The following is a 13,321-nucleotide window of genomic DNA, read 5'->3' on the forward strand; positions in this document are numbered from 1 at the left end:
ATTATCTCAGGTTCTCCGGTGTTGACAGAGCGAGAATKATGAGAGCTAGCTAAGAAAATAAACACTTCCCTACAGTCAGTAGCAAATGCTGTTTGATTTTTGTGGGGTTTTTTTAAACAAATCAGGAAACTGTTTTTGCAACTGCTAATCCTTAGCCCTCAGCTTTCCTCAGAGAGGACAGTACCACTGCCAGGCTGCAAAGCCACAACACTCAGCGTCAGTCTTTGTGAACGTGTCCCCAGCGTCCTCCCTGCTAGTTGTCCCCACTTCTTTGACGTGCAGAACTTATTCATACCCGAACCTGTGAAACGAGCCCTAGCCACCGAGAGCCCTACCCAACCACGTAATTCATTAGCAAGAAAGGCCAGGGAGGAGGCATATCATCACACCCTGCACCAGCGGTGTCCCCAGGAGCCGCCGGGGTGGATTCCGGAGGCTCGTGCAGTCACTGGAAGGTCACGCTCCGCACGTGCCGTGTTCCCCTTAGGCACCAGGGATGCGCTACGGAGTGGTTTGGGAACAGCCATTCACCCACGCCACCGCCCAGCTCGCATGGCATCCGCGATGATTTTGCATGCAGAGCAAGCTGCTACTTAACTTAAAGTTTTAAAAGTGTCTCCTGAACGGCTACCACCTGCCTAYGTTGTTTTGCTTTTATAAAGCAACAACAATAGAAAAGGGAAACTATTTCCTTASTATTATATTTATTATTCTATTTACCAAAATGGAATAGCAGGTTGAAGCTRCTGCCTTGCCTTAGTATTAGAAATCTCTATCAGGAATGTTACTGCCTTTAATATTGGAAGTTTGAGGGAAGAAATTAAGTTAGGTTTTTCATAAAGACCATATCAKAAATTAAAAGGCAGAGGGAAGCTCCTTTTTCAGCAAATATTTTGAGTGATGTCCCAGCCACTTTGCTGTGTAGTCTGTGTTAAACATTCTCRGTGAATCTAACACTCCTCCTAACATGCATTTTAAAGTAACTGTATATATAAATCTCAGAAATGATACTGCTACCAGTCTCTATGAATCAAAATTCAAAGACAGATCCTATATCACATCCAAAAGCCGCGCAGTTACAGCAAATGCATCTTCCTGGGCACGTCTGGCGATCCGGCTCCGATCAGCCTATGGCAAAGGATATATAGAAGCACAAAGACACAGGGAAAAAGCCCGAGCGTCACAGCAGGTAGACACTGGGGTATAGATCAAAAACACGTACGATGGGCAAGCTGCAAAGTTGAGATTTATGCCTATATGCAGGGGTAAATTCCTGTGTGATGTAGGATGAATCGCAGCCTCCCTGGGCCAGCCGTGGCCATCGGTAAAGCAGAGGTGGCAATGCCACGATAACCCGCCCGGGCTGGGAGCAGTAAGGAGCAGTGTGTGCGCAGCAGCAACGTGCTGCTGTCTCATGGAGCCCGTCCAAAATGGTTTCAACAGAGGGGAGAAACGGCAGCCCCTGCTCTGCCTTCCTCTGCACGGCGCCTGCCATGCTGCTGTGCAAGACGGGCAGAGCAAGCGAGCCCTGGAAGCTCAGACAGATAACCCCAGAACAGGCTCGCGGCGGCGGTGCCACGACCAGGGCTCCCGGCCAGGCTAGTTTAAGATTAGCCAGCACAGATAACGCTATCAGGGTAGTCATGGCAGGCCCGAGCGCCCTGGGCCTGCCTTTAGCAAACCTGAGCGCTGAGGCGGGGCTGAAAAATCACCTTTCGTTCCTCTATTATATAGGGGGAAACTGAAAGCTGAAACTGAACTTTGCCACGTGCCCAAGTAAGGATCCTCTACAACTGGGACTTCTAGAGCCACCTCCGGAAAAGGAGCTGGCTCTGCAGCAGCCACGGGTCCCTCTCGCAGCACTGAGAGCTGCTGTCGGGGGGCTCCCGTGGGGCTGCTCCCGCTGCAGCAACACGGGTTCCTCCCCTCGCTCCCGCTGCCCCGCACGTCCRTGGGGCGCCCGACACGCAGTCCCGAGCAGGCCGGCACCAGGTCTGAACAGCAGAGGAAGGAGGCATTTCCCCTGAAGCCCGTGTCATTCTCTTGACCAGTTTCTGGGTTTTTATCAACCCCGGTAGATAAAGGAGTCCCTCTTCAGTTGCTCTGCAGCGGCTCTTTCCCACGCAACGATCACTAGCTCCTCTGGGAACACATCCGTGCACTCCGGAGCCCGGGCGCCTCCCAGCTCCGCTCCCTCTGCTCACTCACCTCCTCCTCAGGCACTCAGCTCGGGCCATTTTCTTCCTCCTCTTTCCTCAAACCCCTCAGAAATGCCAAGAGGAAATACAGCTTTGAATTCAGTTTGGGGAAGTGCACCCATCTCCGTTGCTCCTTCCCCCACCCCATTTGAACCTTATTTGTTCATCACTTCATAAATATCCAGCTGCAGAGCTTGGAGAAAGGAGATTTATAGACGGGCAGTCTCATGAGATTGAAAGCCTCCCAARCGTCCATTCATCCTCACGCGTTCCCTGGGGACAAGGGCAGAGCCAGAGCACTACCAGAACACTGGCAGATCAACCATTTTGTGCAATTACTCTCCAGAGGAAGAAGCCTGCAAAACATCCAGTCTTGAGAAGAGAAACTGCAGCAGTTCCTGTTTTCTGCAGTTCAAGAGGTCACGCACAAGTTTCATTTATATATATATATATATGCATGTGTGTATATGCATATGTATATATGTGTATATTTGCATGGCCACTATTGAAAAGCTCGCCAGTCTTGCTGTGTAAGAGAAAAGCTAGTTTTAAAAGTAGCTTTGAAAGATGCCCTCCGAGGAGGATAAAAAGAAAGAGGAAGGAAAAAAATTGTCMCTTATTCCTGCCTTACAATATAAAGCTGGAACGGCTCTCTCTAGACTTTCATTTTGGTCTTAAGAAATTCCAAGCACCACATTTAATTTGTTCCTCTTCTATTAAGAAAATACACAGGGGGAAAAAAAAAAAAAAACTTGTACACTTCCTGGGCAAATAACAGATTTCTATCTTAATGAGAGTGTAAGAACACACAGCTTCAGCAACAACACTCTTTTCTAGATAATCTGAACCTTCGGTTCAACAGGTATTATCCAAAAAAAAAAAACCTATATATTTTTCTCCATCTTCTTAAATGCACATGGCCTGTATTAAAACTCTAGCTTTTCTGCAGGACTGCTATATAGTCACAAACTCCCCATGCTGGACTCGTGCAATGATTTTTCCTCTTTAAGCACACAATATTGCACTTTTGCTTCCTTCCTTGTAAGTGTTCTCCCAACAAGTGAGAACAAATCACATCAAACTTTTTTTTAACCAYATCTGATTTTGTCCCCATGCATTTATCCTGTTCCTTTGTTATTGCACTCTAATTACTTATTTTCTATATACATTCTATGTTCTTTAGTCGCATTTGTTTAACACCTCCTTCCTTCATATTTGGATATTTAATAGGCTTAATATCAATTTCTGCAAGGACCTGACAGCCAAAATTTCAAACTCACCCCAAACCAYACTTACCAGCCAATTTTATTGAGGCTTTCCTTCTGCAAAAGCCTGGTTTGAATTTTTGTTCCTCCCTCTGAAGAATCTTCAGTATTCCACACTCAGCCAAGCTGCTTGTTGCAYATTCCAGGTGCCCAGACCTGGATCTGCAGCATCTCTGTCTTGCTGCTTTCTTCGCTTTCTGCATCAGGAGCTCAGCACGTCTTCAGCTCTCCTGCTAACGATGCACAGGTGCCCTGCTGCTCTTCTCACACACCTGGGTAGTTTGCATCCCCTGCAATAATAAACTCCTGCAGTTTGGTAGATTTTTGCAGTTGTGCACGAGACCTCATCCAACCCCCAGCGATTCGCTCACCTGCTAGCACTGCAGCATTGCCAGAGCACCCGCTCCTTCCCCACCTCCTCCCGTCCTTCCACAGTTTCCCATTCCCTGCTCTGAAATGGAGATGCTTGACCCAGGGCTCGCACGTGAAGCGACCTATTTCCCCTGAATCCAAGCTCTAGGCATGCAAGTTATTCCATAGCCCTGCTAGGTCCATCCTACCATTCCCTGCATCTCCTGCACTACTAGGCAAACTGAGAATAGTCTGTGTGTCACAACCTGGAAACCTCATTAGGTTCTCACACCAACTTGCTAAAACTCATTCCTTTGTGAGAAGCAGATCCCAGACTCAAATCAAGAAAACTTCTAGTGTTTCTAAACGGAAAAGCAAAAACAAAACAACCCCCCAAACCCACACACCCCTCAAGGACACACTGTTGGGGGCAAACATTTGTCTACAAAACCACCAAGTGCTTAAGCAGTCGTATTAACAGTGATATGATACAACAGGGAGCAAGTTATTGGCCTTTATTTGAAGGCTTTTAATTACAGCAAGAATTGTCATTGCAAACCAGGAATTTTTAAAAAGACGGAATAATAAAAGTTAAAAAACATCCACAAGCCCACCTGTAAGACAGACATGTCGGTACAGAAAGGAAAGGTGAGCTGTTGGTTCTTCCATTCTGTTCATTTTTCAAAAATCTGACAAAACTAAGAGCCTAAGGAGGGCTGGATGCTATTTGAGTTGCTCCAGCAGGTGAGCGTTCGGCATTTAGCCRCATATACTGTACCAGTGTGCCAGAGTAGCTACGTAACTTTGTGGGTTTCAGTGGGGCTCGCTGTGCTTGCTTGTTTTCCAAAAAGGACATTAGAAAAGATTATGCCAAGGGACCTATAATGCAGACAGGCAGGGTGACCATATGAGTTTGTCCGTTCTGTTTACGGCTCGTGCTGGTGGTACAGAAGGCAGGCAAGCAACTGGAGACCTCAGCAGCATTTGACTTGCAAGACTGCAGCCTCCGTTTAGTTCYACAATGCACATCCAAAGGGTGCACGCGGTCAACAGTCTCACGTGGTCAAGGGCACCAGCACTATTTCTGACTCATCCTTCTCTTAGCATTGCCACATGTTTGCTTGCTTCTAGGAGCAGAGAACAAAAATGGACCCATCTCATGATTTGGGTACTTCACAGTTCCACGCACGCAAGCTTGAGGGTGCAGGATTTGCAGCAACCAYGTTCCAATGAGCAACTGACCCACTGAGAACACCAAAACACCCAACAGGTCACCTCAAGTCACACACTGTTGCCATCTTTTGCTTTCAGCTGGTGAAAGAAGGGAGTTGAAAATAGTATGCTTTTGATCTCAGGGAAACAAGTAATGAGAAAGAAGATTTTATGTGCATCAAACCGCCGTTCTCTGACGTGCTCCTGCAGTCCAGCGCTGCAGGAGCAGCAGGCACTGCCAGCAATGCCTACTCTGTAGAAGACCCAGGGCTCTGCAGCACCAGAGCTAAGCCCGTCGGGGAGCGCTCCAGCCTCCGGGCTGGACACATCACACAAGCACTCTCAGAAGCTGCTCACTGTACACACCTGTGAAAACAACGTCCGAGCTCCTCCACAAAACAGRCTCCAACTGCGACAAAGCAACCAACGTAAAGTCAGTTTGCTCAGGCAGGCTGGTGACAGATGCCACAACTAACGTCTGTTGATAACCACCGTTTTAGCCGTTTGACCACCTAAAGCCATGCGACAGTTTTCCTGTTATCCAACCCCATTCTTACACTTTTACAAGGAAACAGCCAACACCACAGTCACATTTCATCTGCTTGGGAAAGAAGAGCAAGGGAGTTTGTCCCCAGCCTAAGTCAAGGAAAGTCTCAACGTTAGCAATGCACCTAACTAGGACTGGAGAAGGAAAGCCCATATTCCAGGTCCTATGAGCTTCAGAACGAACCTCTTGGCGTTGGCCTGATCATAACTGAAAGCACAAGAGACTCCAGCAGACGTGACACTCTTGAAATACAGAACTTTATTTAGAAACTGTTTAAAATAGAAAAACCCTGTCAAGAAAAATCCAAGTCAAATATGGTTTCCTCAGTAAAATGGAATTTCAGGGCAACAAAAGTCTAAAAGGCCACAAGAGAAATAGCACCACTGCAATTTTAAACAATGGCTAAATACTTGCATTTTTTTGGCATTCACTGAATTTGGGTTTTTCTCTGAATTTCACAAAGATTCATGCACTACACAACAATTACCATAAAATGCTCTCCTACACACATTTCAGGACAAGCTACCACCAGAAACAAATGAATACAAGCACAACAGGACCGATCAATCTCAGTAGTGAAGGGGGTCAGGAGTCTTGCAGGATCTTGCCAAACACAAAAGTAATGAGGGGCATGATAGCAAGGAGAAAAAAAAAAAAGAGAGACAGTTAAAGAAAGTACTTTAAATATTAATATTTAAGTTAGTCTCAGTACTGTATTTTCTGCAATAACATTAGCTCTGTTAGCCAGCACATTTTTAGTTTTGACCCCAGAAGATTACTGAACTGGCATGTATTATTAGATAAACCCTGGTTTAAAAAATAATAATAAAAGCAAACTTCATCCTCATGTGCTCAATTCGCTTTCATTCTAAGATAGGTGCCCAGTGCAAATCCCATTACAACCATGTGATTTGACCAGCACTCCTCGGAATGGGGAAGAGAAAAGAATCAGTGAGAGACCAGCAGGTTTTACCAACCAAAATAAACAGGAATAGGATAACTGGAAACAAGAGCCAGGAAGAAAAAATATTTTGGGGCAGTAAGACTAGCTGTTTCATTGGGTTTTTCTTCTTTTTTCTTTTACAGAAAACACAGTACATTTTGGCAAAGTCATTAGCCACAATGCCGCAAAAAAAGGCTTTAGCGCTCTTCAAGGTAATTTATGTGTCTCAGCTGTTCATACTCCCTCTAATCTTGTGACAGGCAACAGTAAGGCCTATTTCATCGAGAACTAATCACTTAGTAAGCAGCTTTACATAGGAATGGAGTTTTGATTTATCAGCCCCTTTTGAGCACTTGCTGACATAGTAAGACTGCCATGCAAGGCCTCTCAAACAGCAGTGTATGGAGTCAAACAAGTGTCTACCCCAGGATGAAGCACATAAAATCTCCTGTCACATTACTTCAATTTGGCATACGGAAGCATATTTTAAATACTCTTAAGGCATTTAATTATAATTTCTCTGCTGCAATTTCACATTAACTCAATCTTCTGTGAGTCAGAGCCTTTAATTTCTCTACTACACACCATCTTAGATGCAAAAAAAAGAGTCTTTCCACAAACCAGTGTTTTACCAGCAAACCATTCTGCAACAAATTCCGAATATTCAGCCTCTTGCTCCCTAAATATACCAACTATGGGAATACTGCTCTGCTACAAAGTGAGAAAGAGCTCCTAACTCACACCCACTGTAAAGAGTGAAATTTCTGCAAAGTGCACTTTAAGAAGAGGTACTTTTTTGCTTATGAAAAGAAACCAGTGAGTCCTCTAAGAATAAAGTGGAGTATTTTACAGTTAAGCACATGATCTGGGGCAAAGAATTCTGATGTTGCTGCTCTGCTGGTACAGTATGTGGTCTGTTAATACTCTTCTTGCTCCTCTTGCGGTGCTCCTTCGTCAGGTATCACAAAGCCTTCCTGAAGAGGGGATAAAACACAGGCTTTAATGAAAAGCTCACCTCAAACCAGTTCCTGGCTACTTCTGAAGTGTATGCACCCCTCCTTTTGTTTTCCACTTAGGGTGGTGGGAGGGAAACGCCATCAAGTTACCATTTACAGTCTTAGTACATACTACCAGACAAATTATTTCCTCATCTTTGATCCATTTGTCACATACTCTTCATGTAAGTCTAAGCTTGTTTGCTGCCTGAATAAATTTGTTATCTTATGTTCCTTTACTACAGAAAAAAGCTAGGCCATGCATTTAAAGAAAAAAATGCAGAAACAGAAGGAGCACCAGAAAAATGCCCAACTTCCACTTATGGAAAGAGAGTAACCAGTTTGTACTAGATTACTTACATCTGTGGCATAAAGAATTTCCACAATCCGCTGCAACACTGGGTCATTCTCTCCTTCATTCTCCTGGCAGATCAATTCAATGTTTCTCAGTTTGCCAAAGTAGAAGTCTCTCTCCTTCTCCAAGTCTTCAACATTGATTTTCAATAAATTGATCTGCCCAAAAGATATCAAGTGTAATTTCTCCACCAAGAAGAATATACAGTAGTGGCTTACTCAAGTAGTGAGACCCCAAAAGTTATAAGAAGAGTATCGGAATGCAAAGCACTTCAGAAATAACCAAAACTGGGGCTGGGGGAAAAGGGGGAACCACTTCACAAACTATGTTGCTTCCACATAAAACATCCAGCTCAAAACAGGTAGTATCCCTTGAGAAGTCTACCACCTTATTACACGACACAGGTAGGAAGGCAACAGCTCGCAGCTTTCCCTGCCACCACATTCCTTTAGGGAACCCCCTCGTGCCGGAGGGAAGCCCGGCGCAGCAGCGAGCACTGCAGCAAGCAGCAGCAGCTGCCGCCGCCCGCACGGCTGCTGAAACACCCTGGCAGGGCGCTGCACGGGCTGCAGCTGCAYGGGCTGCAGTGCCACACAGGCTGCGGCRCACGGTGCTGCACGGTGCTAGTGCTCTGCTCCAGCAGCTCCATGCCCGCGAGGGCAGCAGCACCCCTGCAATACAGGTTTGGGGTGAAACGTCTTCAGGCGAGCAGAGCTCGCTGCACTACGACCTCTTTCTCATGACCCTGTGCCAGCCACTTGGCTCTACAGGTCATAAGAGCCCCCCTGCCCCAGAAATCCCTAACGTTAGATGAGTAGAGGCCTCTCCAGCCAGCACACCTGCTCAATCAGTCCTGCCGACTCGTCGTCCCCGGGAGCCTTTTTCACCATTCCGGTACCTTTCGGAGTGGCTGCAGTTCTCTGCGTTACAATGGGTCTCTGTGGAGCTGCAAGATTAAACCAGCATTAGCTCCTCAGCATCTTCTTTGCTGCTTCTAAAGGTACCCTCACCCTTCCAGAGGGGCTTAGACATGTAGGAACTATCTTTCAATTCCTCCATAGGGAGTATTCYTCCTCCCTGACTCCACACAACATGGCTGTTTTCCTCAGCATGCACTGGCACCAATTATTGCTATTTTTTTCCATTTAGAAAAYTGTCCATTCTGTAACTCTGAGACAACTAAGTACTACCATATGGGTCAATGATTAAGACTAGCACCTCTGAAAAAAAAGCTGCAAAATACCAGAATTTAATGCACTGAATTTGAACAGGGACTCGGCCTTGCTTTCCAGAAGRGTTTTTCTAGGTAACCTTCAAATATTGACTCTACCTGCACTGCCAGAACTGAGTGGTTTCTTGGGTTTGTTCACAACAGGAGCAACGAGGTTTGGTGCTACTGTCTCCTGGCCTTGTCGAGCAGCAACAGGATCGTACTCCTTCCCATCATAGTTTGCATCAAAAAATTTTTTGAACCACTGAACAAATTCAAAGTTGTCCTGAAATTTTCCTTTCACTAGTTTGTCCACAGGAATTATCTGAAAACAAAAAGAAAAAAAGGTAAAAACTTGTATTAATAGCAAAGAAGTTTTCCCTCTAGTTATAAACAGTATAAGAGGGCACTCAGACACATAAATCTTTGTTTTTTCTAAAGCAAATCATCCTTAAACATAAGTGTACCTCAAATAGCAAGATTTTGCTAACAATCATAATTAAAAGACACGTAATGCTTTCACTGCGAGTGTCCAACTAATTTTAAGTAGTCCTGCAAGATGTTTTCTGCTACACCAGGTTTCAACACCCAGCTGCTTCCCGTACTTTCCAAACCAACTCATCCAGCACTGTTTTTTATAAATCTGAACTGTTGAGTAATTTTTATAGACTAGTAACATAAAGAACTGCTATAAAATTTAAATGTCTCCTTTTTATAGGCTCCAATTACACACTTCCTTCTCGAGATGCTGAAAAAGAAGATTACTAAGAGGATGCAGCAAATGGAGACTTCTTGTGGGGAGGTCACCAGCTGCCAGTCTGTAAAGTCTGGTGGGGCAAAGAGCGACCCCCACTAGTGCCATTCCCCACGGAGGGGCCCGGCCGTCCAGGCCGGGACGTGCTGCACAAGTTGGCTGCACCTTCCCCAAGCAGAAGCCTGACTAAACGTGTGCTATCAGCAGCCGCAAAATGAGCTACCTTCCAAAAAATGTAGAACTGTGTTTTAACACCAAGCTGCCTCATGTTGATCAAATAGGCTGCCAGAAACTATTACCTAGATAAATCACTCTTCCACGAATGTAATTATTTAACCTGAACAAGTATTTGCAGAGATCTCATTTTCATCATCTTAAAATAATATAATCTTGTAAAGAAGAACTTGAAGTCATTAAGACGACCATACCAACAGGTTACGGGATCATACCTGGGACAAAGTTGGTTGAAATACAAGGCTTGAGGACAATTTATCTCAAATTATTTTCTGCATTAATCTGTATCTTAATAAGATTACTTTTTCCATTTTAATTCCATGTAAGAACTGGAAGCCTAACCTTAGCAGGAGTAAAAAGATACTGTCCCAAGCCAACAAGAGCAAGAACCTTAATGCAAACCAGAAACAAGCCRTGCTCCAAGATTTATTCAGGTCTGGAGATGGAAGTGCTGATAACACATTCCATCTACTTTGATGTTAAGAGCAAGAAGAATCAGTTATAAGCCAGCTTACTTTGTCAACACCCATTCGTTTAAAACCTGCTTGTAGAATCTTGAAGTTTTGGATGTACTCATGCTCCAGCTTTGCTTGAAACTTCACTTTCTTGAGTGCTACAGAACCTGGGAAGAGCATGTCCATGAACTGACAGTAGGCAGCACCTGCCAAAAGAAAAAGTGCCCAGGTCATCTCATCCGCAAGGACAACACAGGTCATCTCATCCGCAAGGACAACACAGGTCATCTCATCCGCAAGGACAACACAGGTCATCTCATCCGCAAGGACAACACGAGCAAGTTTTCCTGGCACACCATTTACTGCAATAGGGAACAGCGGCTCAGCTGCCACCCCGCTGCTCACAGGCCTGCTCAACTGCAAGCTGCTGGCAAAGGAGCGTGTCCTGCTCTGCCACTGTCCCCAGGCACACGTCAGCTCTAGGGAATACAACTGCTAGGACGAATCAAGGCAGCTCACTAAGCCCACAGCAATTACTTTTCAGTCAGATGAGCAAGATGACCTGACTCACTCCTCAGCTGTATGATCCCTTAAAGGAAAGGGAAGCAAAGCAAGGTAGTGGGAGCCTTTCCTGTGCGCTGCAGCCTGGCCCTGAATAACCTTCAGCTGACTACGGGGTCAAAACTCTGGTCTCGTGATTTCAGCCCTAAAAATCAATAGCAAGAAACATCAGCTTATAAATTCCTCATATACATCAATTCAGCTCTCACTACAATCCGAACAAAAGGAGGACTTGGCTAACCCATAAAAAAAAAAAATCTGACATATCCCAAAATGGAAAATTTGCTTCTGTAGAACATACTTAGCCCATTAAAAAGACTACATGGGTGCTGGCTGTGATAATATGTTATCATAGGCCATTGAAAATGCAAGTGTGACTCTGAGCACCACTTCCCCCACAAGTAGCAGAAAATCAAGTGCACACAGAGAATAACAGGAGTTTGAGATCCAATAACCAAGAATTAATACATTACAATAGAGGCCTTGGGTAGCCTGCCCACATCAGCCCCAGCTAGCAGCAAATCCTGTGCTCCCCACTCCCTACCAGAATACTTGAAGGCCGTCTGGAACTCCTGCTATTTACCTGTTTTATACAGAAAAATTCAGCTTCTCCACAGGTGCAAGGAGAAACATCCCTTACAGCCAAATCAAAAATGGATGCCTTCCAGAGATCAGGGTTTTGCCAACTGTTTAGTAATCACAGAGATTCACGATTTTAAAACAGGGCAGCAGTAGCCATTTTCACATATTTAAGCAGCCTCAAACTACTGCTGCTACTCCCCTCACCATAAGGAGCAAAGGAAGCCTGGAGACTCGCTTACAAATGACTATGACTAAGAGAAAGTCACTTCCATCCACGCAGAGGCACCGAGTACTTTTTGCAGACTCGGAAGAGGGACGTTATTCAGCACATAGCACATCACAAGCTCTCAGCCTTCTGCTGCAAACAGGTTAGCTGAGACTATGCAGAGCCAGTTCTGTGTCCTCACTCCTCAGGGGCAGAACCCCAACACATCTGAGACTTGCATCAGTCCCAAGGAATCGCTTTTAAACTCACCTATCTGAAAGGGGATAATGGTCACYATTTCTCTTACTTTTATGATTCTAGATCTTTAGTTCTTTTATCCTTGTTGACTTTCTCTGTTGTTTCACTTGGCAAAAAGCTGTTATGAGTAGCGGTCAGAATTACAGAAGCATTTTCTTAAGTTCCTGACTTGTGTCCTTGTGCAAGTTTGTTCCACGGGCTCAGCCACAGATGGTTCCAAGGGTATTTTTCACTTCTTGTCCCTTTTCCTCTATCTGCAATTTCCATACTCCATTTGTGTGAGCTACATCTCATCTCTAACTCCTCATGGGTGCCACACATTCACTTTTCACTGAATCCCCTACTTCTCCGTCGCAGTGATCAGCATCTTCACRCAAGCTGTGCTCTTAGCCTCATCTCGATCTCGGCTGTGACTCCACGCACTCCTCCAGGTGACACGTGACGTTATTTCTGTACCCTACTCACTTCTTTTCCGCTCACCAGCCTGCGCAAGATTCACCTCGCTAGGCTCAGCTCCAAATGCCTTGCGGTGACACAGAGGGAGACGCTCCTCTGTCCTCRGGAGCGGAAGGTGACTGCGGGTCTTCCTCGTGTCTCCCTTTGTGCCCCATCCGAATCTGCTGGCACCGCCCAGAGCTCCCAGGAAGTCTCTCCCTTCCATGAGGCCACTGACACCAGCTGCTACCGCGGAAGGTTTGTGTATTGCCATGAGGAGCGTTCAACTTCCCTTGGAAAACACCCTCCTGTTAGAACCCTTTGGCCCATTAACCTCCATTCCCTCTCACCCCTTTTATACTGCAGTGCCACAAAAACACCACACCTTTCCATTATGCCTAAAATGCTGAAAATAACTCACACAAAACGCAAACCGCAAGCAAATGACAGTGCCAAGTGTTAGATTACCCTGACACTGCGCACCGGTTCAGCCAACAACAGCTGCTGCGGAGGGTGGGCAGAGCCGGGCCTGCAGAACGGGCCGGGGCGTGGGGGGACCCCGCAGACGGGGCCGCACGGGCCCCCCGTGGGTCCCCGCGGCCGGCGGGCGCTCACCTGAACACAGCTGCTCGATCTTGGTGAGCATCAGCTGCAGGGACTCGTTGATCCACGCGAGCATGTCATGCCGGCTCAGGTTGTCGCTCGTCACCGAGGTGGAGTACACATTCACTGCCATTTTCTGCAAGACACAAGGGGGGCTG

The 13,321-nt window shown here is 45.9% G+C and overlaps 1 protein-coding gene across 1 annotated transcript in view; it reads right to left on the reverse strand.

Moving 5' to 3' along the window:
* Positions 1 to 4,491: 4,491 nt before the first annotated feature.
* MAPRE1 (microtubule associated protein RP/EB family member 1) overlaps positions 4,492 to 13,321 on the reverse strand; it is a 9,292-nt gene continuing 462 nt past the window's right edge. The window contains exons 2-7 of the mRNA XM_026041955.1: positions 13,176 to 13,299; positions 10,580 to 10,725; positions 9,197 to 9,401; positions 8,706 to 8,812; positions 7,872 to 8,024; positions 4,492 to 7,490 (exon numbers count right to left, since the gene is read on the reverse strand). Coding sequence (XP_025897740.1) covers positions 7,434 to 7,490; positions 7,872 to 8,024; positions 8,706 to 8,812; positions 9,197 to 9,401; positions 10,580 to 10,725; positions 13,176 to 13,296 — 789 coding nt within the window. The 5' untranslated portion in view covers positions 13,297 to 13,299 and the 3' untranslated portion in view covers positions 4,492 to 7,433. The remainder of the gene's footprint in view (positions 7,491 to 7,871; positions 8,025 to 8,705; positions 8,813 to 9,196; positions 9,402 to 10,579; positions 10,726 to 13,175; positions 13,300 to 13,321) is intronic.

Source organism: Nothoprocta perdicaria, unplaced genomic scaffold (genome assembly GCF_003342845.1).
Source record: "Nothoprocta perdicaria isolate Ctin4 unplaced genomic scaffold, notPer1 scaffold_3, whole genome shotgun sequence".
In the NCBI taxonomy this organism is placed as follows: Eukaryota; Metazoa; Chordata; class Aves; order Tinamiformes; family Tinamidae; genus Nothoprocta; species Nothoprocta perdicaria.